This window comes from Pagrus major, chromosome 1 (genome assembly GCF_040436345.1).
Source record: "Pagrus major chromosome 1, Pma_NU_1.0".
NCBI classification, from domain to species: Eukaryota; Metazoa; Chordata; class Actinopteri; order Spariformes; family Sparidae; genus Pagrus; species Pagrus major.
The window spans coordinates 7423106-7448210 of record NC_133215.1 but is presented as its reverse complement, the minus strand read 5'-3'; the positions used below and the strand labels follow the sequence as shown (position 1 = coordinate 7448210).

At 41.7% G+C, this 25105-nt stretch overlaps 1 protein-coding gene across 1 annotated transcript in view; it reads left to right on the top strand.

The window, feature by feature from the left end:
- The window catches only part of ncf4 (neutrophil cytosolic factor 4), a 33946-nt gene extending 13220 nt beyond the window's left edge, over positions 1-20726 (top strand). The window contains exons 6-10 of the mRNA XM_073468215.1: positions 1511-1559; positions 11288-11386; positions 16113-16264; positions 17602-17667; positions 20341-20726. Coding sequence (XP_073324316.1) covers positions 1511-1559; positions 11288-11386; positions 16113-16264; positions 17602-17667; positions 20341-20548 — 574 coding nt within the window. The 3' untranslated portion in view covers positions 20549-20726. The remainder of the gene's footprint in view (positions 1-1510; positions 1560-11287; positions 11387-16112; positions 16265-17601; positions 17668-20340) is intronic.
- The last annotated feature ends 4379 nt before the right edge of the window (positions 20727-25105 follow it).

Below are 25105 nucleotides of genomic sequence, written 5' to 3'. Positions count from 1 at the left end.
TATGATTGGTTTGTGTGTTGGAACTTTATAAGGAACTGTGATATTTCCTCTTTCAAATGTTGCCACATTTCAGATTCTCTCATTGTCCTAGAAATCAGATGCATTTTGTCACATAGTCCCAATATTTTACAGGTTATACTAAACCTTTTATGGTGAGCTTTATTCAACCCTGGCAAGTCTTTCCTTACATCGTTAAACCCATGGCCGTATTATCTATCTATATCAGGTTGCATTTTCTTTTTCCATATTCTTTGCAAAACGATTTTAAACTTTGGACCTGAAATTGGTCCGTTTGTACTTTGTTTTTTCTTTGTACAACTGCAATTGACGGGTGACAGCAAAAGTCAGAGGATTACCGAAGTTATTACAATTAACGCTGAGGGGAACAAGAATGTCTACAGTAAAGTGCATCTTTATACATCCAACAGTTGTTGAAACATTTGTGAACCAACAACATCTGTGCTAGATCAACATTGCCATTTCTATAACTTTGCCGCTAGCATGGCTAATAATAGCTACACTGATTGGTTCTGACAGGAACTATAATTAAAGGTCAAAATTTTAGACTTCAAATGAGTTCCCATGAAGTCAAAATCAATGTTCGAGTCTTGCTCTATATCTCACCTAAACGCCAGTATGAGGCCCGACAATGGCAAGTAAGTCTTTTTGTATTTATTGTTAATCGTGTTTAAGAGATTGTGATTTCCTGGAAAACAGTAAAATACAGTTGATAACTCATCCTGCACTCCCCCCCGCATATACTAATCCTTTGTGTTTCTGGGGACCAGGCATCATGGATAACTGTTCAAAAACACAACTTTATCACTTTTGCCACTGATGTGGATAAAACAGAAAATATTTTTGGTTTGGGTTGCCTCAGCTCAGGGCAGATAGCGTCACTTGTTGCTAAAGTAACTGCTCACTAATGTTAATGCTAACCAGCAGCCTCCCAATGAACGCCTCCAGACCAAGTGTGAGCCTTCAGAGAATGACGGAGGCCAGTTACAGTACCAACATGATATAAGGAGTTTTTTTGATGGACAGACACCAGGAGCTTTGTAGCTAACGTAACTGCTAACTGCTGCTAAATGTAGCTGCCGTTTGGTAAAGTTAGGCCGTGCAGTCCTATTTGCTGACTAGGCCCTGGGGTGTCGGGACCCGAACCTGTTGAGAAAACCACCTTGGTACCGGGCTGTGTTGTTCAGTCCTGCTCCATCTGTGTTCATTAGGAGCTGCCAGTTGGGCAAGAGTCGGCATACCGTTAGCTCCATGGCAGGAAGTTGTAACGCACATTCAGCGCTATTGGCTGCTGTAAATGCCGATCAATATCCGCGACAAGTCTCTCCTTAGCTGCCTGTTTTTACAGGAAATGTGTAACTATGCAAAGCAAATAGCGCTCCACTACTCTGATCTCCCATCAAGACTTAATCTATCCTGCTGTTCATCACACCTGCAACATTTATGTTCACTTATATCCGTCGTCTTATCTCTGTATCTCTTTGTCTTTTAGGAGAAAAGTCAAACCAAAGATGGACCTCTTCTCCTCCCCCAGGGCCGAGGTATGTGAAGCAACATTTTTTTTTTTTATTGTTGTTGCTTTGGTTACAATCTCCATGGCCACCCACAGAGCAACAACTTTTTAGTCAAACAACCACGCAGAATGCACTTCATCACCCCGAGAAATACCATGTGATCCTGTCAGCACCCTTGGCGTGACTGCAACTCATGGCATGCACACGCACACGCACACGCACACACACACACACACACACACACACACACACACACAGACAAACATGGAAAAGAAACAACACACACAAACATATCGACTGATGTGACAAATCAATGAGGATGACTTCATTTATCAAATGTCCGTCGCTCTTTTTCTCCTCCCTCTTGCCTGTGACTCCGTTGACCTCATCAATAGTTCCCGCCTCGCTTCACTTCCTTTTTTAATTTCTGTATCCATCCCTCCTTCGGTATTAGCGTCCCTCACCCTCCTCGCTTTCTCTCCCCCCTCCCCACACTTCCCTTTAAACAACCCTTAAGTTTGGCCTTGTTTCCCTTTTCCTCTCGCTCTGCGTCTTCTCAAGGTTACGACCATCTCTCGTCCCTCTCTCCCTCTCCTCCTCCTCCTCCTCTTCGTCTCCTTTCGCATCCTCTCATTTTCATTCCGTTCACACCCTCCGCTCCAGCACCGTTAAAAAAAGGGAAGGGAAACAGTGTTTATATTCTGTGGTCGTTTTAAGATGTGTGTTTGTGAAGTTGTGTAGCTGGTGTGGTTACAGTCACGGCAGAGGTTAAAGTGGTAATGACCTGCCAATTTAATTCTCCAGGGAGGCACAAACGGGCTTTTTTATTCTTTTGTAGAATCAGCACAATCCTAGACTGACCTTTGCACACATGTTGGTACTTCTATTCTTTTGAGGACAAAAGTATCCTCTAACACTAACTTTAACAATCACAACTACACAGACGTTGAACCACATGTCACAAACCTGAGTGTTCTCTTCGACTTCAGTTTTGAGAAACATCCCAGCAAGGTTATCCAGTCGTGTTACGACCATCTAATGCCAGTCAAACTATCATTCATGCGTTTATTTCCTTACAGTTGGATGATCGGGACGGTCTTTTGACAGTACATTAATCACCAGACTCCCAATCTCAAGACTCCTGACAAAAACCATTTTACTTTTAACGCCCTTCATGACCTGGCCTAGAATATATATTTTGTAGCTGCTGTCCCAAAACCACCCAGCATGCAGTCTGCTTCAGAGACCGAACTTTTGCTGTTCGTGCCTGCCTGAGCAACTACAGCTGGCTATAATCAGCGTCTTCTGTTTGTGTATTTCATTTGTGTGTTTTGGTGCACTTTGTAACCTCGGTTTTGTGCTATACAAATAAACTGACAATAGTCTAATCCCATTTTTTGCCCTGACCTTGGCCTGACTGTAAATCTAACCATCAAACAGCTCTCTGAAGAAGTGAGGAGCAGCCAAAGTGACCTCTCCTTCCAAAAATGTCCTGAGTCTTTACGTCTAAAACTCAAAGCCGAAGAGAAATATAAGAGACATACACACATGCACGTGCACATGCTCAATTACAATCACCATAAATGTGTATTTTTAAAATAAAGAAATAGTGCCTTGTAGTAACTGTGGGTAATACTGTTTGTGTGGGAGTAATCATGTTGATAGTACTGGTGGATGAGAGCCATTACTTTACTGTGATCTTCTATCGGTATACGTTGTGGTGTGAAGAAATATATTGAATTTTTTATGTTTGTTATTTTTGTACAAAGCATCCTCTCTTATGAAGTCATTTTTGTTTGTAGTTCAGCCCACGTTGAGACATTTTTAGAGAAAGGTGCCCACATATTCCATTTATTTAGTCCAGTTCTGATGTTGCAACATTACATGTTTATTAGGAATAGTCTTTTTATTCACTTGCCAGTTATCCAGATTTGTGCAGAAACCGCCATGTAGCTTAAAAATAAGTTGGTGGCAGTGCAGCAAGAGAATTTCAAACTCTTTCCAATGCAAATCTGCTCATGCAAGTGTTTCAGAAATCAGATTTAACTTTTTATTCCAATAAAAACTTTATAGTCTTTTCTCTTTTTCTGTTGGAGACAGTTACTGCAGAAATATTCATACTGGAGCTGCATTAATTAATAGTTGACTGACAGAAATATAGGCAACTATTTTGATAACCGATTAACTGTTTATGTCATTTTGCAATCAATATATGTCATAGTAGACTTTATATCTTTTCGGTTGGACAAAACACGGTCTTAGACATATAGTCCATTAAAGGCCAAACCCCCTGGTGGTCACTGAGCTAACAACTGCAGGGAGATTGTGTATTTTCAGAGCAGGTGTTTGTTTTTCGGGATAACGGGCTGTTGGACAAGATTTTTCAGACTATTAGGTTTTAATTCAACAGTTAATTGATTAATTGAGAAAATAACAGATTAGCAGTTTAATTGGTAAAGAGAATAATCAATAGTTGCAGCACTAATCCATTCCGTAGTGGCAGATTTTTTTATTTTACTTGATCTAGGAAAATGAAGCTTGTTAGAAAGCAGCTGTGTTTGTGATTCCATGCAGTGTGTGTGTTTGTGTGTTTGATGCACTTTTGCACCTTCTCTGTAAGTGGCTGTGTTTACACTGCAGCCTATAATGTGAGCACGTGTCTGCAGGTGAAGTGTGTGCGCGCTTCTGCAGCTCTTGAACTCTTATGATCTTTATCCCCTCGCAAAAGCGTTTAACTTTTCTTAACCTTGCACTGCACAGAAATAGGTACAGCTCTTTTTCACACACACACGCACACATGCACGCACACACACACACGCACAAACAACTCAATTTCTCTCTTTATTTTTTCTTTCTTTCTCTCTCTGTCTTACTCTCTGTATCTCTCTCTCTGCCTCCCCTCTCTCCCACACACAAGTAAAACATTGGTGTACTCTACTCACGAAGCAGCAGCCAGCCTACTCAACATTTATTTTAGCCCTCTCTCTCCTTCTCTCTCTGAGAAAAATGAGTGCTTCTCTGTGCGTTTGTGTGGTTTCGTGTTTGTCCTGCCGTGTGGGTTTTTTCCGTGCAGGGAAGTGGCTGTTAAAGTCCGTCCAAACAATGATCAATGGCTGGTCTGAGACTGATGGATGAGAGGGAAACACAAGAATTTGTCACAGTAGAGCTGGTGCAAGCGTTAGCATTTACGCTACAACACTTCATTCCACTCCAATTACTGCAGAATTAGCTCAGGCTTAGCCCCAAACAGTGTGATGGGTAATTGTTGGTGGCTGTAGCACTGCGAGCTTCAAACAAGGTCAATGGGACAGGCTGCTCTTAGTTAACATGATTTTAACGGTTCACAAGCTGGAGGGCCGGCTTGTCTAATGTGAAAAAACTGGGGAGTGACAGACAAAGAGGCAGGGGTAGATAAAAGAGAGAAAAGAGGCAGAGAGTGTGTTGGAGATGCAGAGAGATGGAGTGCAAAAATGAAAGAAAAACCCATAAAATTAGGAAATTGAAATTCAAGCAGGTGCTTATCGACCGAGGCTCAGCCCGTCTTCCTTTGCACTGAGAGCCATTAGAGCAGAAATTAGATCTATTTTAGATAAAAACCTACCCGAGCAAGAAAAGCTGATGCGCAAGTACAGTTTGTATTTAACCTCACCACGAAGAAAGTATGACCATGAAACTCGAATGTTCACTTTTATCTGTGGTGTGAAGCGACATTATTGTTGCTGAAGGTTATTGTGTATGTTAATGTGAACCACTGTGATGAAATAAGTATAAATTTAGCAGATTTGATACAAGATTTGAGAGCGGCAGTATCATGGCATTGTATTTTTTACCAGTTTTAAGCATATAGTTTAAACAGTGACTATAAAGGTTGAGATTATACAACCTTTTGTGTGTGTTTTTCTTCCAGTTAACTGGGTTTGAACAGCTTAACTACTCTGACTATATTTTTTTATACAAACAATATATCAAATGGCTTTTCCTAATGTAAAAGGTGAGTCACACTGATGTAACTGCAGAGAATTATCTCTTAATCCTACAGCTCTACTGAGCAGATTTGCTCAGCGATTGGTCGATTGCCTGATGAATCACTAGAACGATAATCAAATAACTGTTAAGATAATCGATGAATTGTTTCAGTCCTTTTCAAAGCATAAACGTCAAGCATTTACTGGTTCCAACTTCTTAAGATGTGAAGCTCTGCAGCTTTTCTTTGTCATATTTAATAGTAAATGAAGAGTCTTTGGGTTTTGGACTAGACGAAACGATTAATCGAAAATTTGTGAAAATAATCAGCAGACTAATGGATGAATGAAAATAATCATTAGTTGCAGCCCTAGTTGTTGCTTACTGTTCTGTCTCCAAGCAAATGAACCGTTTGGTGCACTCTCACCACTCCCATTAGCCTCGTATGAAGCAGCAGCAGGAAGCTGTCTTCAGCAGAATAGCTCTGATGGACCTTACTGTACCCTGCCTGCCAAGCACAAAGACAGAGACTAGCTGGTGAGCATAGTGGACCATTTAGCAGCTAAAGACCCAGATCTTTTTTTCTCAGGAGTTGGTAAGAGTAAATGTTAGACTAACAGTCATCAGGTCACTTCAAATGGATGCTTGTCATGCTCCATGATTGCAAAATTGCTTGCAACATGCATGAAATATAGCAAAAGTCCCCAGATTTAAAAGCAGGTTTTGCAATCCGAAAGGAAGACAAAACATAGTCTGAATCACTGCCCAGTGTAGGATCTGCTAACCCCTAATGCATACTGTATTTTCTCTATCTGACAGCTGAAGAGCAGAAGCGACCTGCACAGACACACACTGCTGATTTTTATATGGATATTCAAGCATGTCCTCTTATGATCCTTCACTCCAGGCCTTCCAGGAAGTGGGCCATCTACTTAAAAAAATACACTTTCATTAAACGTCAGGGAGAGAGAAAAAAAAACCTAATTCTCATCTCCACCTCCCTATTGCCAGACTAACGAGATGAGGGTTTAACAAGCTCATTAAGGCGGGGTCGGCGCGAGTCTAATTGTACCGGATGATTGCTCCCGGGGCCGGCTGAACCCAAGGGTTGTGTGGCTACATTTAGAGGCTGGCCCTTCACCGGGCACAGGAGGTACACCAACATCAACCTGCTCTGGATAAAACAGAGTATATTTTTAGCTTGAGGAGACAGAATGATCTGTTTGCTTTGCATTACATGCTGAATTATAAAAAAATGGTGGATTAGATTGTCCCTGTTCTGTTGATGCTGCTTTAGGTAAAGAAACTGGTGTCTTCGCTTCCTCTATGACAGATTTCATCCTGCGTGATAACGATAAATAACATTGCAAAATGGTGAATCACAGAGTCAAGCTCTTCCTCTGTGATTCACGGGGTGATGCAGTTGCCTAAGAATTACATTGTTTTTTGGTTCTGGTGCACAAATTGCAGCAACAGATCTCAACATCTTGCCACATCTTGTGATAACTTGGTTTCAAACCTCAGAGTTACTGCCCACATCTTCGTGTTTTCTTGTCCACACATAAGAGGATATTTTTCCTCTTTAAAAAATCTGTGCAAATGACTTCTTCTTTTTACAAAATATCTCTGTACACAAGAGAATGAAGAAATGATTATGAATGCTCAGACAAGCATGCAGAGCCAGTAGGCGGCAAAGTGTAGAAAAACATTCTGAACATATGTGGTGAACTTATTCTGTTTGAATAAAACAAAACTGTAGAAAAACCAATGAGTTGAGTCCACTGTTGCTAATTACACAAAATACCTTTGCAATCAGAACTTGGCTGGCGTTGTTTAAAGATGGACTTTGTGTTGGCATCGTCTGTCTTTATGTTTCTTTAAGTTAGCTCACTTAGAAAACTAAGGTTTTTTGCCTTGTGAATAATTGAAATTTTCCCCAAATTCCCAGTTTTGATTTTTTTTTTCCTGTCAGCCTTTTGGGACTTGATTTTATTTATCTCAGAGTTATTTTTGCCAGTCAGATGCTTAATGTTCGACTAAAAACACCGACGTCCAACTGTCTCTTTGTGTGCAGCTTTTTAAATAGCATACACTCATCTGCCGTATTACCCACGGCACTAAGTTGTTATTGCTAACTCATCAAGTCAACATCTTAATTAGTTAGTAGAGACACAGAGGAAGACAGAGAGGGGAGAAAAAAAACAAATTGGATGAAAGAAACCAGACCAGAGAAAACGACAAGTGAAAGTAAAGGGATGGAGAGGTGGAACAGTGATGGTGAGGAGATGGAGGGAGAGATGAAAGGAGGTGCAAAGTGAGGGGGAATTGCTTTGTCACATCATATTTGGTGTTTGTGTTGGAGATAGTAGCTTATCGCCTCCAACACATTTTCACATCATCTATAAATTACAGCCAGCGGCGGGTCAACGCTATATTAAACCAGCGTCTGGAATAATGCATTAAGAATAGCAGCTCCGGATACAAAGAGTGTGTGTGTATGTGCTGGCGTGTGTGTGGTGTGCGTGTGTGCGTGTGCGTGTGTGTGTGTGTGTGTGTGTGTGTTCTGGCGTGTGTGTGTGTGTGTGTGTGTCCTCAGGGTCAGGGTAATCTCAGTGGATTGTTAATCCAGCCAGCTCCCTCACTCCCCAGCTTCATTAATCTGCCATCAGCCTCTGTCTCATTCTCTGCAGACACACACGCACGCACATGCACGCACACACACTTGAACATTTACTTTAAAAGTATTATCCTTTCAGATTTTCGAATCGTCAACCCCAATTTTTCAGCGCGAGCCGTTTGATGTATTCAACAGTTCACTCTGGATACAGTAGTTTTTAAAGTTTTACTGGCTCAGTCCGCCTTTTCTGCACAAAATGTAAATTGCGTACCTGTGACGCACGAAAGAGAGTACGCATGCAGGTACTGGATGTGATGTGAAGGACAAAAGGCTGATTCTCTGATGTGATAAATCCCCTCAGCCCATGATTTGAAAGATGCGTTGTTGAGTTGACCTTCTTCTCTTCTGAGTAGCTGTTCAAAGTGTGTTTGCTGCCCCCAGCGGTTGATTTATTCAAGCACACTTGCTGTTATCACTGCAGAACTTAACTAGATTGGTACTCAGTAGAGCGCATACTGTACCTCCGCTAAGGCCCAACAGTCCCCCTTTAATTTAATCAAGCCTGATCCAATATCAAACTGGAGGATCTGCATCAAATTGTACTCACTAGATAACAGCCACCAAAATACACCAGATGTTTCTTTGCATCAAGATCCGTACATTAGTTCCTGAGAAATGAAAGAAAATTTTGCAAAAATCACCAAAAGTTAATGGGGTCTATTCTTGGCCGAGACCCTTCTTCCATCCAAGTTTCATGGAAATCTGTTCAGTAGTTTTTGTGTAATCCTGCTGACAAACCAACAAACCAACACAAAGGTACACGGGTGAAAACACAACCTCCTTTGCGAAGGTTATCGACCAGGATGAAATATTCAACCTGCTTTAAGGGGCATATAGGGGGCACCAAGCTACAAACACAACACTGACATATTATCTCACCTTTTAAAGTTGTTACAGCCAACGTGTTAGCATTAGCATTTGTATTTAGTCATGTTTCTGTTCATCTGCCAAATATTCACTCTCCCTTTAGCTCTGATTTGAGTCTTCAGGTGCTACATGCTGACTTTGGTCACCAGTTGGTCATGAACTTTGTCTCGTTGTTTGGTGCACGGCAGGTGGAGTACAGTGTGTTTATCGGAGCTTTTTCGCTGTGAGTGGTGACAGTGAACCAGAACAGTAAAGCAGGCTGCACAAGACACAAAAATTAGTTAAATGAGTGAAAAACACTGTAGCGTCCATGATAATCTGTGGATTCATTACTATGAGCCACATTGCATCATTTGACCTGTAATTACTATGTATTTATTGATAGTTAATCTCTTCTACACTCACATCGTCACTCACTCACTGTCCTGTGAGGGTTATCACACACAGCCACTTGTGTGGATAGCGATCTATCAGCCCTCTGCAGCGCTGCACCTCTGTTTAACTTTCTTCTTTCCTCTTCCTCCTCCTCCACCTCCTCTTCCTCCTCTTCTTCCTCCTCCTCCTCTTCCTCCTCTTCTTCACCTCCCTCCCACTGCTTTAACCGCTCCTCGGTCTTTTTTCGTCTCCTGATTCTCCAACTCTTTTCCTAGTTTGAGCGTCTCTTGTGATTGCTCTCCTACTGTGGCGGTAATTCTCTCCGCAATTTCTCAGTCCGACGTTATTAATCCTCTTTCTTGCTTTTCTTTCTTTCTTTCTTTCTTTCTTTCTTTCTTTCTTTCTTTCTTTCTTTCTTTCTTTCATATGTTTGCTTTTGGATCTACATCTGCACATTAGATTACATTTATACATGTGCTATTACAGGGAAGAGATTATTGTAGTTTGTGTGTGTGCTTGTGTATGGTTGTGCATTTGCAAAAGCCTGTGTGTGTGTGTGTGTGTGTGTGTGTGTGTGTGTGTTTGTGTGAGTAATAGGCTACTTTATCATCCGTCTGTTAGAGGAGTCTCTTTGCAGCGGGACAGAAAAAGGTTTAAAGCATCAGTAATGACTCTACTGAGTTCTACTTAAAATGCAAATTCGACTCTGGCAGAGGCTTTTATTCCAGACGCACCGATGCTAACCAGCACGGTCGAGCATCCTACCCCTCACACTCCCACACACACACACACACACCCTTGCATTGCAGCGTGGCATCTCCTCAGGCTGTACCACTTTTGCAAAAAACTCCTCGTCCATGCTTTTTTACTTCGCCGCCCACAGACGCGCACTCACACAAAAAAACTCTTTCACACTCTCACACAGATGCAACAATACTCGGCTATTCCTAACCAGTACACTGTGCTCAGATAAACAGACAGAAGGGCTGCTGACTGAATGTTCAGTCAGTTCATCAGTTAGTCAGGGGTGATTGACAGTTTCTGTTATTAATCAAGCAAGAAAATGCTCAACATTCGCTGGTTTCAGCTTCCTAAATGTGAGGATTGGCTGCTTTTCTCTGTTTTAAATCATTATAAATTCAACATCTTTGGGTTTTGGACAACACGAAACGTTTGAAGACATCTGTCTGGGTGACTGTGATAGGCATTTTTCACAATTTTCTTACATTTTAATGAAACATTGTACATAATTAATGATAATGAAATAATCATTAGTTGCAGTTCCTACATACACTTTCAGAGACTTATAATAAATTCACCAATGCTGTCAAATACTAAACAAAACACATTGCGAGGATGTTTGGTGTCACAGACAGAACAGCTGCATAACCAAACACTTGAAATGATGCTGCTCTATCATTCTCACTTTCTTTCACTCTCACACAAACACAAACCCATCTCAGGGTCAGTTCTCCGCCTTCCCCACAACTTGATCGATGAATTCATTCTTGTCTTGTCTCGCATCCCCTCACTTTGTTTCTCAAAAACCCACACATCCACACAGATCTGCTTACACTTGCTCTAATTTGCTCACAAGCCTTAACTTCATCAAACTGAGAAAAACATAGCATTTCTTCTCTCTTCCCATCTCTTTCTCTCACTTTTACATCCTCGCACGTTGTTCTCCGTCAGCAAAAAAGTGAGTGAAGTCTTACCTGTCCGCTCTCACCGTCTCTTCTCTCTTAGTGTTGAGTGTGTCCGTCTCTCTCCTCTCTCCTTCCTCTCTCCACTCACTGACTTGTGTGTGTGTGTGTGTGTGTGTGTGTGTGTGGTTTCTTTTGTGTGTGTGTGTGTGTTTGCGTGTGTGTCCCAGGCGATGTTTGACTTTCGCGGCAACGGCAAGGCGGAGTTGAACCTGAAGAGGGGAGAGGTGATCTTCCTGCTGCAACGAGTCAACGCCGACTGGCTGGAGGTAAGTACAGAAAGAGAGAGAGAGAGAGAGAGAGAGAGTGGGAGACAGAGTGAGGGGAGAGAGAGAGAGGGAGAGGGAGGGAAAGAGTGGGAGAGTGGAAGGCAGAGATAGATGGAGTGAGAGGAGGTGGAGGGGGAGAGGAGACTTGAGCCAAGAAGAAAGAAAAGAAGAGAAAAAATGGAAAGAGAGAAGGAGGTATCTTGATTGGGATGGTGAAGGGGAGGACTGAGGAGGAAGAATGAAAGAGGAAAGAAGAGCGATGGAGGAAGACACAGTGGGAAGGATGGAGAGAAAAAGAGGGAAAGAGGGGGAGAGAGAAAAAGTGAGTAGGAGGGATGAAGAGTGAAGGGATGAATTCATAGAAACTGAATGAAAAGAGAAATGAGGAGATTTTGTTGCCACCTCAATGAGTGAATTGCACCTTTTCTACATTTCCTCCAAAAGGTGGCCAAATGTATATGGACAAAGATATCTGAAGTAGATGACAAAATACCAATACAGGAATATATCGCATCGCTTCCTCTAGCAATACATTATCAAAACTGTGTATGTGTGTGACACACCAAACCGACGCCAACAAACTGGTGGTGATAAAGGCTGACTGCTGTGTAGCCTGTGTCTTGGCCAAAAAGCTGCACTTGAACGCACCGCAAAGATTACAGCCTAAGGCCAGCTAGCTTGGATGTTCTGCGCCTGTATGAGAGGAAGTACCTCTCCATACCACCAGGTGGCGGTAGTCTGGAGTCGTCACTCAAAAAGGGAAACCAGAAGACGCGGGACTGTCAATGTAAAAATTATTTTTATGATAAAGCAACATTTTATCACAACTCTATTGCTAATACAGCCACTTCTAATCAAGGAGAAATGGGTGAGATTATGGATAATCCAGCGACAGGCTCAAGGGGCACTGATAGGCTTCGATGAGCAGCCAATCAGAGTGATTTCTCTCACCGACTCTGCCGACAGTTCTGCACGTCCAAAAAGCCACAGACAAAGACCGACAAGTGCCAACGGTACGGGTGAAACTGCAACAACTGGGGCCCTCACCGATGGCCCCGACATCGGCCGACTGTCGACCACCCAGAGTGTCAGGACCCCTTAAGAGGCACTAAACTTAGACTCTGCAGTTTTTGAACATTGTTTCATCTCACCTGTAAAATGCAGGGAATAAATGCATAAATACTGCTTTTTTCTTCTTCAGTTAAAGACATCATGAGGTGTCGTAGATGATTGTCTTGAAACGTATCAAGCAACGCTTAACAATCGTGTTTTGATACTGTTGTTATCCTGGACAACGTATTGTGATAGTAATGTATCATGAGTAACTCTGTCTACCACCCCTAATCTTACTGACCACGAGGGCCGGCATGACATAATATTACTTCACTGGTCTGCACAGAGACTGGACCTCAACCCCATCCAACGCCTATAGGAAGAACTGGAACGTTGTGAGCCAGACTCGATCATTCAGAATCATGCGCAATCTCTGCAATGTGGCTTAATGTGGACAAATCCCTGCAGCCAGGTCCCAAAATCTTAAAGGTGGAGGTTGTTATAGCAGCAGATGAATATATATGCTATGTTTAACGATTTAATTTTGTTTAATTCTATATTTTTTTATTGGGCATCTCTACCTCGCCAAATGTTTTAAGTACACAAAACAGCCCCTTCACAAGTTGCAACAGTCAAAAAGTTAATTACAGAATAAAATACAACTAAAAATAGATTAACACTTCTGTTATCCCCACATGGCAGCGAGCTGAGCACAGCGACCACAGAGCATCTCGTCGGGTGCGATTGGAGGTGCCCTGCTCCAGTTTCCTTCAGAGGGACAATTACTTAATGAACAAAATGTCCTGAATACGAACTGCAACTGTCACGTGTGAGTCGTCCAAAAACCAGGATGTGGGACATTTTAATTAGCTGCTGAACATTAAAATTCAACTCTGGAACATTGGTGGCGGCAAATAGTTGTCACCGAAAATTCTGCTTTGTCACACGAGTACTTGAAGAAAAGGTCAGGAAACATGTTGAGTTAAAACGTGCAAGGTGTTGAGATGGAGTGTGAGAGAGGAGCAGGGAGTGGGTGAGTGGCTGAGTGGGAGAGAGAGAAAGGGAGGAGGTGGAAGCTGATGTGGTGGGAGAGAGAGAGAGAGAGTGAGAATCAACATGGAGGAGGAGGCCGGTGCACTTATCCTGCCCCTAGCTTTCTAGAGAGATCCAAAAATCGTAACAGAAAAGGCTGATAATAATAACCTTACACAACACTGCAGAACACTACCCTGTTGTTCTTTTTTGGCAACCCTGCATCCATGATAGGATGGAGCTTTTTGTGTTTTTTTGGGGGTGGGCGAGGTTAATGTAACACTTAAAACTTGTGAAAAGTTGACTGAGTGCCTTTTAATTTAGTCGGTGGACAGAGCGGCTGTGGGTGGAAAACGTGACAAATCCAACTGGCAGACTGGTGCATCAAGGTAAACGTTTCAAACACACCAGTGGAGAGACACCTGAACAGTTTGAGGAGAAAATGAGAAATGCTTTCTGCAGTATGTGAGGAGCAGCTTCCATTTTCTGTGAGGGGTGGCCAAAAACCGAGAATTAAAGGATTAATTTAAACTCAGAGTTTATTAAAATGATGAATTATGTGTAACCTGACTGAGAGTTGTAGAAATGAGACACTAACCCCTCTGCTGCAACTTCTCACTGGGTTCAGATAGACGGTGAGTTCATCATTTCTACATATACCAGTCACGTTGTCCTAAATCCTACGGAGTCATCGGCTATTATCTGATAACAATTTAGCCTCTGGCGGCAACAGCCAATGTTTCGTGGCTTTCGGTGGAGCCAGATATGGAGTCTTGGTCGTCTGTGCACCTGTCATTGTTTACAGTCCGATCAGCAATCTTTGAAGCCATCGGCTTTGTCTGACGGAAGATTAGTTCATCTCTGTAAACAGATATCACAGATAACTAATAAACAGCTAAATGGTTGTGAGACGACAGCTGATGGTTTCCAAGATTACATTTTGGCCACTGCTCTCCGCATGAACTGTTTACCTGCATACAACCATAACCTGCTCAAACGTGGTTGGTCAATACTGCTCGGATTACAAACACTTCCAATAGACCGAATCATCGTTGCGCTTGTTTGTTTCTGGTGTCATTTTTCAGCCGTGACTCTAAGTTGCAAAGATACATATTTAAACACGGTGGTCGAACCCATCTGACGTTTCTGTTGTGGTTTCTTGTTCTATATAGCTTTTCCTGCCGTCTTCTACACAACAGCGACGTGTTATGCTAACTGCTAACTGTCATTTTCTGTAGTCTGTAAATTAGGTCTCCAAACTAACACAATGAATGTGTTGCTATTAATTAGATATGACAGGATAAAATATGCATTTTACACACACTTAACATAATTCATAGATAACATCATGAAAAAATAAATTATATTTGTTAAATTATATGTAAGCTGATGTGCAATGCAGCTGTTTTTACCCGGAAGTCATCGTAAACGAACATTGTAATCTGGTCGATACCAGAATTTTGTCTCTTGCCTGCAGAATCTGCATTTATATGCAGATATCTGTTTATAGACATTAGGTTTTCCTATGCACCATACATGGAGAAGTGGGAGAACAAAGTTGTATTTGGATCTCCTTACACCAAACAAACACTGTAACTATTAATATTATACTTTATAATTTCCTCGGAGCACTAATTAACTACATATTCTACACCCTCACCCTGAAAGGCTGCCAATAACAAACAGACTCCCTCTCCCATCGCTGCACTGAGTAAAGAGAGCGAGCTGCGCCGAGGTGTTAATGCAGAGAGAGGTTTTATAAGAAAACAAAAAAAACATGTGTGCACAGATCGTTCATCCATTTAGCCTTAAAAGGGAAGCCCACTGATTTTACATAACAAACACCGAATGGTCATGAGCAGTACTACTCAGCCTGTGAAAAAACAGTTGAATAATGTGTTTTATGGCTCTGGAGTATCTAGTGATATACTTAAGTGACATCACCTGAGTCGTGCTGGCTTGTATGGGATGCAGATCTATAACAGGTCGCCTGTGTTAAAAACTGGGGTCGGACACGATGTGGAAAAAAAACCCATTATTAATGGGATTATGGGAAATGTAGGAGCCAGAAATGGGACACGTTCTGCGTTAAACACAGTTCTTCGTAAACAAAAGTTATTCTGATTGTTTCACTTGATGCTGATGAAAAGTGTCTTCATAAAAAAAAAAAAATTTTATGCCCATTCTTTACCAAATGCTTAAACTAATTGATTATAGTATCTTAATAGCAAATAGGCTAAATGTCCAACAGCTCAGCATAGATTTGAAACGATCATTTATTTTGCCGTCTCCTGATCACGTGGATCTTCGCACAAAAAACTGTTGCCTCGTGCTGCACACACGCACACACACACTCATTCATCAGCAGGGGTGTAGTAAAAAGGCTGTATGGTTGTGTCGAGTGCTTGTAACATCAGCAGGATATTATGAACAGGCTAATTAGTCTGTGAAACTTCTCTCCAGATGCACGTCCATGCTGCTTCCTTGCGTTCTTTAAATCATCAGCCCATCTCATCACATCAGTCCCTTATCTCTCTGTCATCTGGGACTCTGCTCATTTGCTATTTCTCATCATCTCCTTATCCTTCTTCCCTTCTCTTTTTTTCTCCTGTCCCTGTTTGTCCTCCTGTCTTCTCCTCAGGGCACAGTGAACAATCAAACGGGTATTTTCCCACAATCCTTTGTGAAGATCATTAAGCCCCTCCCAAACAGTGACACAGAAGGTGAAGGTGAATGCCCCACCTACAGCTGCCTGCGCTGCTTCCTGCTCACCCCCTCTGGAGTCGACACCAGGTCAGTTCAGAAGAGTGCGTGTGGTAATCAATGTGATACTGACGAGTATACAGGATGTCTTTTGTTGATGGCTCTGTTCTTTTATTTACAAAAATAGAAACTAAGAACAATTTGTAATGCAGAAGTTAGACCTTAAATCTTGAGAGGTGAGAATTGTTTGGGGTGTCGGCTTCTGATAATGTCTGCTAGAATAGGTTTACATGCCTGAAACGCTCTGTTTTAGCTCCTGTCACTTTAAGGCCCCCCCTCCTGAATACCCAGCCTACTCTGATTGGTCAGCTCACACACGCCTGATCCAGCACCGCTAGCAACAACAGAGCAGCTGTGTTAAATCAATTCTTCGGTGCCAAACTAGCCACGAGGCATAAATGATGCAAATGTGTGGCATGGCGACATAGTGTGATGTCACAAAGACACAGAATTAAGGGCGCGACTACTGACGAGGTGTTTAGGAGCAGTGTTTTTTTGTAGGAGAGAGGAGCTTCTGTTGGTGTGTATTTTGACCTTTTTAACATTGAAGATCTTTGACATGCACTAGAACATCTTTAAAACGCTGAAGGAAAGGATACAAACTAAAAAGCATAATAAGATTTCAGTCCTAGTTGATTTGGCAACACCTGTAGTTACTGGTGGGAACATCACATGTGGTTAATTACTACAGCTCACAGAATTCCAGTTGCAGCAAAACAGTCTTTGTCGTTTTAATAAAGGAAGCCAGGCAATAATTGGCCGCAGCACACAGCAGGGCACAGTGAAAGGAGCTTGTTACCTCGCTGAGAAGGTGGAGGTGTGCAGCCTGCAGCTCTTTATCTAACGGTTCAGTCTGGCTGCTCCTTCTTGTTCCAGTACTTCCATAGACAAAAATGGCCATTGTGAAATGCATAAGATGTGAAGCTGCAGCAGTTTGCATTACTAAATTAAATGTAAACTATGCAATTTCTGCAGCCAGGGGTCTCTCACTCAAAACAAAGCATAGAGAGATGTTGGTGGAGTATTGTGTGGGAGGGCCAGGTGGAGCAGGGGGCAGACCCGTTGACCAGCTGCTCAGAGTTGGGTTAGAGTTGGGAGGAGAGAGTCAGGTGCAGAGCCAGACCTTCTGAAGGAATAGACACTCAGAGTCACATTGGATCATGAGCAGCAGGAGGATGACCTTATGCAATACTTCGATTCATGGGCCATGATGCATCAGGCTCCATCACCATCCTGTCACCTTCAGTGGTAGATAGTGACTCAACAGACATTTATTTGAATTCTGTGATTATCACTTAGAAAATGTAGATTGTAACTTGTAAAAACACATTTTAAATCTGCTTTAAGGTGTGCTTTCCTTCTTTCAGAGACGTGTGTGTGCAAGAGGACCTCACCATCCAGCCTACATACAAAGAGCTTCTGTCTCGTATGAGGTAGGTGTACACTAAATTCTAGACCTTTCTTTAACTTGCTATCATCAAGATCTGACGGACATTGTGTTATGTTTCGGTGTTTTGTGTCATGTTTTTAATTTCATTTACACTCGTGTGGGAAACGGTGATTAAGAGAAATGTGAGGAGCATTTTTGTGGGTGTTGAGAGCTGACTGTTGTTTCGCTTTTGAAGGAGAAGTGATTGTAGGCCACCTCGCACCTGTGAGTGAATTACAACACCTTCCCAAAAATGTGATAATTGAAGATAAAACTGACATATTTAACGAAGGCTTGAAGAGAAGGCGGTGAAGCATGTTGCAATTTTTTGCATTAAAACCTTCAGATCTTCACATTCATAATCACAGACTTACGTAAGCCTTTTTCCCAGTTACCTACTTCTTGTTCTTTGTGTCACTGAATTACATCTCTGAAAAAAGTACAAATTGACCGGTAATGTTTGACCTCGTCTTCGTAAAGCATTTGTAAAGTGTTCTATTGAAGCCATTTTCATAAATTAGACTTTCAAAGATGGTGATTTAAATCACAAATTAAAGCATCCTGTTCTCAAATCCTTGCACAGCAGAGCAGATTTCCATATCTAGTGTTTTTGTCCTGGAGATGTGCTGCTGAACTAAGGTGATTGCTGACCTTTGTGGCCACACTTTCAGCATTTCACTCCCTCAGTAATTTTTCTGTGTTAATTCCAGAGCAAACAAGGATGAGTAAAAGTCCATTAATTCACCAACCTGCCCTCAGGGGCAGCATATTTAGCCACTGTGCACAGCAAACTTGCAAATTGCCACTTGCCAATCATCACCGTTCGTCAAATTAGTTCCTGTGGGACCTCTGACTCCCCCCGTAACTCCCCCCATTCCCTCCCACTGCACCACCATCACCGGATGCATATGCTCATTACACTATCATATCTGTTCTTCTCCGTCTTTTTCCCTTTCATTCTCCCTCTCCCTCTATCTCTCATTATCTGGTAATTTAGATAGGTGAGCGCCGTGGTGATTAGCCCTCCCCATTCATAATCAGTTCATTTCTTCCGCTTATCTGCTCATTATTGTTTTTCTGTGTTCAGGCCTATTGTGCCCTGGAGTAGGATGGATGAGACCCTGGTCTTGAGTTTTAATATGGCTTGGCACTGATAAAGAGGAGGGGGAGAGGGAAGAGAAGGAGGGAGGAGAGGAGTAGCAGAGGTATGAGGAGAAGGACTGCATCGTGTGAAACAGGAAAGAGGAAGATGGCGAAGGAGTCTGAAAATGATAATTAACTGAATGAAAATATAACTTGCCTCGACTATGAATGAGTTTAAATTCGAGTAAAACCAGTGAATTTGATCAGCTGTCACAAAGCATCACATCACACTAACTTGTGATTATTACAGATGTTTTTTCTTGCGTTATTTTGATTTCACAAGATCATCATCAGGATGTTTTAACACGTTGTATTTTGGCGTTTTGTCACACTCACACTTTCAGTATCCGGGCAGAGAGAGACGTAAACAGTGCTGCCGGTGGTGATACTACTGAATTTTTATACTCAGAAGATGTGGTTATGATTTTACTGCTTCTTAAAAGAAAGAAATAATTCAATACTAAGCTTCATTTCTTGACAAGATTCATGTTGGAGAATGCATGTCCTCTAAAAAAAGTCTTGCCATTGCTGCTGGCAGGAAGTGACTTTGGATACCTCTCTGCATGTCCTTCATCAGATGTATATTACTTCATCATGTTGTGCCTCCAGGGCCTATAGAGAACCTCATAAACTATAACTCTGCGTCTCTTTCTGTTATTTTCTTCTTTTTCTTTCTCTCTTATTAATTCTCAACACAAATATAACCGTCTATTCATGCAAAAAAAAGTGAATATAGAGAGGGTGGTGCAGTTGTCAAACTTCCTATCTGCACTTATTACCCCATTTCCTTTTGTCCAGCACATGTTTTTCTTGGTGATAACTTTCACAGTGAAAATTTTAATTAAGCTGTAATAAATCAACAAAAGCCTTGCGGGGGCAGTCATTTCCTTCACTGGAAATATGGAGCAAAGGTTTCTTATAATGTCGTCATTAAATATCTTTATGGCTTTTAACATTAAAGTAAACAAGCACTCAAATACAAGTAACATATAAAAGCATTTTTTTTTACACAGAGCAGCCAGAAAAGAGCCCCCACACAATATGATGATAATAAAAATACAAAACCTAATTAAAAGTGTTAGCAGTGTTGAATGGGCCTGCACCCCCACAAGCAGCGGGTCTTTCGACAGCCACGTTGACCGTTTTTCGTGTGTTTTGGACACTGTCAGCAGTCCCGCCGTGTCACTTCCTGTGTCCGATATGTGGCGTTAGAGAACACTCGTTAATTACATGTTAGGTTCAAGTACATTTCACAGCTACATTTCTACTGGTCTCTCAGGCTTTTTCGTATCTGTTATTAAAATGTGATGTTTTTTACTTAAGTTCTGATGTTTCACAAAGGAACTTAAACCTCTTTTAATTTACTTTTGGACATATCAACATCAGTCATTTAGGATATTCTTCAGTCATGGCAGTATTGTTTTGGTTTAAGCCTGAGTCTGACTGCTGTGATGATGATACTCAAATGATTATAAGAAAAAGGGGGAAAAAGTGAGTTTAAAGTCAACCTCTCCCTGTCCGTGTGTCTCTTTAGGAACGTCTTCAAGGTGGACGACATCGCCGTGAACTACCGCGATCCCGAAGGCGACCTCATCCGTATCCTCGACGACGACGACGTCCAGCTGATGATCAAGGAGAGCAGAGGTCAGCAGGGCAAAGTCAAGAGACCCGTCAATCAGTTTCCATGGGAACTGCACGTGACCTTGGCTTCTGACCTTTCTGTTTACAACGTCGAGGCCTGAGAGAGCGAAAATCAAAGGAAGTGGTGAAGATATTTAGTATTATTTTATTATTTTATCAGAATAATGAACTTTGACCAGGATGTTGTTGATGATGTTTTATGGTTTGTCTTTTCCAATTATTTACAGCCTCATTAGTGTTAAAACTGTCACTCCTATTTCACATAATGGCCGACACATTTCACTTTTTAATAAACTAATTTAATAACATTTAATTTGCGTACCTGAGTTTTTTTCTTGTTTGAACTGGTTGGTATCTGTTTCTATACATTGGAGTACCTAGCCTGGTGCGGCCGTGTTAGCCTGAGAGCATTAGCTCGGGGCAAAGAAAACCTGGAGCTGCAGCTAATCTCACACATTTAAAGATGTCAGGGACGTCGGGAGTTTAGTAAATGTCAAACATGAAAAGATTCCTCAGGCGAACCTGAAGATGTGGAGCTGAATCTTAAAGATAAATACTTATACGTTTCACTTATTAATGAGAGGCTATTTACATTATTCTTTGAGTATACACATTTGCTGCTTTTCTCTCTGTTATGACTGTTAACTGTTTATAATTTACCATAGATGTGTCCTGTAGTTTGAGAATGACTGGCCAATGAAAATAAAACCTAAACCTATTAGCAATTGCTTGACTTTTCCAACTTTTTGTCAATGGATCCTCATAATATCAGCCACCCAATCAACAGCATATTCTCCCAACTAACATGTTTTAACATAACTTGTCAAACTGCTTCTTGCCTATAAATCAACTTGACTACTGATCAACCCTGCCAACTAACTAACTACAGATATTTAGTGTTACTTTACGACTTAAGAGGCAAATCATAACTTACGATTGAACTCTTAGGTCCGTCCTCTCGCTCTCGCCCTGCATTCACATTTTATCCATGTGTCTGCACTTCATTCACACTCGCCTCAGGAAATTCAAATACTGTATCGCCTTTGCTGGCAGGACAGTTTTTTCCTCATCTCTAATGCAAAGTTATTCCCCTCATACTCCTTTTTTTTTAACAACCTCTCCCAGGCAATGTGGAAGTTATGCATCTTTTAAACGTTGCTTATCGCACCGCGGGCGACTGATACTTGCCCAGACTAAAGTGTAAACACTCTTATTCAATTGAGTATTCAGGTGTTTGGTTCTCCTCCTTTCCTGTGTGTCAGCATCATTGGAGAAATGACACAACCTGAAGGGGACATATGTTTGTAGACTCTCTGATGGATTAGATTTGACAGCACATTTTAAAAACGCATCTGACATTTTATTGCCAGTTTAAGGGAGAAATCTAATTTATTGTAGAAAAGTGTCCAAAACATCAGTTATGATGGAACAGTGGAAACGCTCCCTGGACACATCCTGCTGGTGTAAATGGTGATTTTTCAGGTGTTAATGGGTTTTTTGGTGATGATCTGCTCCTATGACACTCAGCACATTAACCGGTATGTCACTGACATACTGTAGATGAACATCATTTCAGTTCACTCTCACTCAGATGTTATGTTGGTATGCAAAAAGTGGAAGAATGCATTAGTAGCATTTGTGGGCTGAAAGCACTGGAAACAGAACAAGCGAACGGACACTGCATACACAAAGACACACAAGTGAACACACACTTCAATTCATGTGAGTTTAAATTAAAGTACAGGGGGAATTAAATGGATAAAGAGGACATGTCCTTGATAAACCAGTTTGTCTGTGTGATTTTTACACATTACTCTGTTTCCAATTACATTTATTGCCTTTTTCATCTCTAAAGAGCGCGTGAGATTTGCCTGTTTCCAGTGACTGACAAACGCTGTGACACTGGTGTGACCTTGGCGGCGCTGGAGTAAAATAAACACAATGTGGTACTTTGTGATGCCATGCCTCATGACCACAATCACTCTTTACTGCATGTATGTTGGAGGCTTTGTGATTGCTTTCAGTCACAGCTTTGCTTTAGCTGCAATAAAAAGGGAGAGCCCATAGCCGCCGCCGCCGCCGCCGCCGCCGCCGCCATGGTCTTAACTTGCTTTCACATTTTCCACTTACATTTAGCCGATGCTTTCAGCCACAGCAACTTAACGCTGAGTGAGCACGCGAGGCTTCAGGTCCTGGTCAAGGGCACTGTTTACTGATGGACAGTTGTTGTTAAGGGGCTTTTTGAGAGTTGGAATTAATCTCCTCGTATAGGTTAAGCTTTTAAGACTTAATTTCCTAGTGATGTTTGTCAAACATTACAATCATAACCATAAATAATAACTTTAAGAGGAGCTGTGATTGGAAATGCTCTACACACTCTGCTACTGAAAATGTTTGTCGATGTCGCTGATACTGGTAGGTGTAACATCCTGTTAAAGGAATAATTCAACACTTTGGGAAACATGAAGTTGCTGCCGTAGCCCCCCATGTCTGCTTGGGTTTCCTCCGGGTACTCTGGCTTCTCCTAAGCTTATTTAGCATACAGACATGAGAGTGCTTTTCCTCTTTCCATCTACAGTAACTCTTGGCCCAAATGCAATTAAGTTTATTTACTAAAATGTTCAATTACTTCCTTAAGGTCCTCTAAGGTGACAGGAAGTCGCTCTCATTCCCAACATGTCAAATACCAACGCGTCAAATTTTGATGCTTTGGGACGGCGACCAACCTGACCTACAATTTCAGTGTTTGGCGAGTTGGGAATGAGACTCAAAGTGGCCCTTTTTAAAAGTTCAATTTTAATTGGTAGAGTAAAAAAAAACAACAATTTATAGAAGTGCTGCTTCCCTAGCTGCCAAATTATAGCACATCATGTCATATCAGTATTTAGATAAGTGCCTACATTACCAGCCAAGGCGGCTTTGAACCTGTAAACGTCAGCTAGGCTAACTGGCTAATCTAGATGTCTGTATGAGTACATTTTATAAATAGCCATGGGCTGTTTATCAAACTGTTCTGTTCTGAGAAACAAAACTTGGAGGGAAGCTATTATGCTGGAGCACAATCTTCTGGTATTAACAAACACTGATGTGTCTGACTGAAACTAAATCAGATTTTAAACTATGAAAAAACTGCAAGAGTACCAGTCAGTTTTTTTTGTGAAACTCGAGGAATGATTAATCTTATTACCGGGGGCGACGGCATCATCATTCGGAGAACATTTTGTGCCGGTATTGGTGGATATTTCTCTGTCAATCTGACCCGGCCCATCTGTCTGTGACATTTTGTCACTTTCACGCCCTGTATCGCTCTCAGTTTGTCATCCTCAGTCTCTCTATGCCTCATACCAAGCACAGAGAAAGGGCAGACGCTATCTAAGTCGCATGTTCTCCAGTCAACCTTTGCCCGGAATTTAATTATCAGCATTCGTCTTTGCTGCCACGGCGGCCTGTTGTAGCTACATCTAATTAAGCTCATAATGAATGTCATTAGGGCGAAAAGTCACGTCGACCTGCGAACTTGCCATGTACCGAGAACCAGCGATGAAACGTGGGGCACATGCTCAAGTAGGAGGCAGTTGGAAACAAAGGAGCTAAATTGTTATTTTGTGTTTTAAATTAGTTTCTGTGTACTGTAATGTATGAATGGCAGCCAGCTTTAGCATTTCTGTGAGTAAGCAAAGTCAGCAGGGCTCAAGTTGATTGAGGTAAAGTACTAATGTAAAGTAGAGGGATGGCTGTTCTGGTAATGTGTGATTTATACCTAGCATGACAGTTTGGCATGTTGACATTTGCTCATTAGCTCTAAATTACAGCTGGAGCTAATGGGAATGTCTTTAGTCTTGCAGGTAATTGTGACATACAAATAAAAATGCCGTTTTTCTGGCGACCAAAGCCGGCTATTTTTCACAGGAAGTCGGACCAACTCCTTCCGTGATCGTGGCGACCAAAACAGGTATTTTAAGCCAAAGCATCGGGGTTCATTGGGTTCATGTATGGCACACATATGAAGACACATTTAAGCAAACTTGCTCACATATCACAGATCAGGCTCATTTGTTGGAGTATTCATTCATTGCATTGATACATCAATTATAAATTATGCAGACCCATATAAATCAATATAAAAGAAAGAGAACCAAAAATCGTAGAAATAATAACATTAAATGCTATGATCTAACTAATTTTGTCACACCGAAACAGGGATGTTTGACCCAAATGCAGGAAACGGCAGGTAGAAAGTGCAATGAATGAAGTTTTATTCAGGATCAAGGCAACACACACTGGAACATCAGAAACGGAAAAACCCAACAGCAAGCTCGCGGAAATACAACAGATGACTCGACAAAGAGCAAACTGAAGACTGGACTTAAATACAAGCTAAACTAACGAGGGGATGACGTGCAGGTGGAGTGAGGCAGAGAAACACAGGTGAGGGTAATGAGTGGAAAAACACTAGGAACAGGCAACATACTGGACTCTAATGCAGACAAGAGGACTCATCGGGTAAGTTTAGCAGGCAGTTAACCTTCCTCTAATGTTCTAGGCTAATAGTTGGCAGCAGGGGACGGCTGAAAAACACGTCTGAAGGGGGGCTGAGGCAGGAAATAAAAGGCGGACAGCAGGTCGAACTGCACCTCGAGAGAAAAACGGCACTCAGA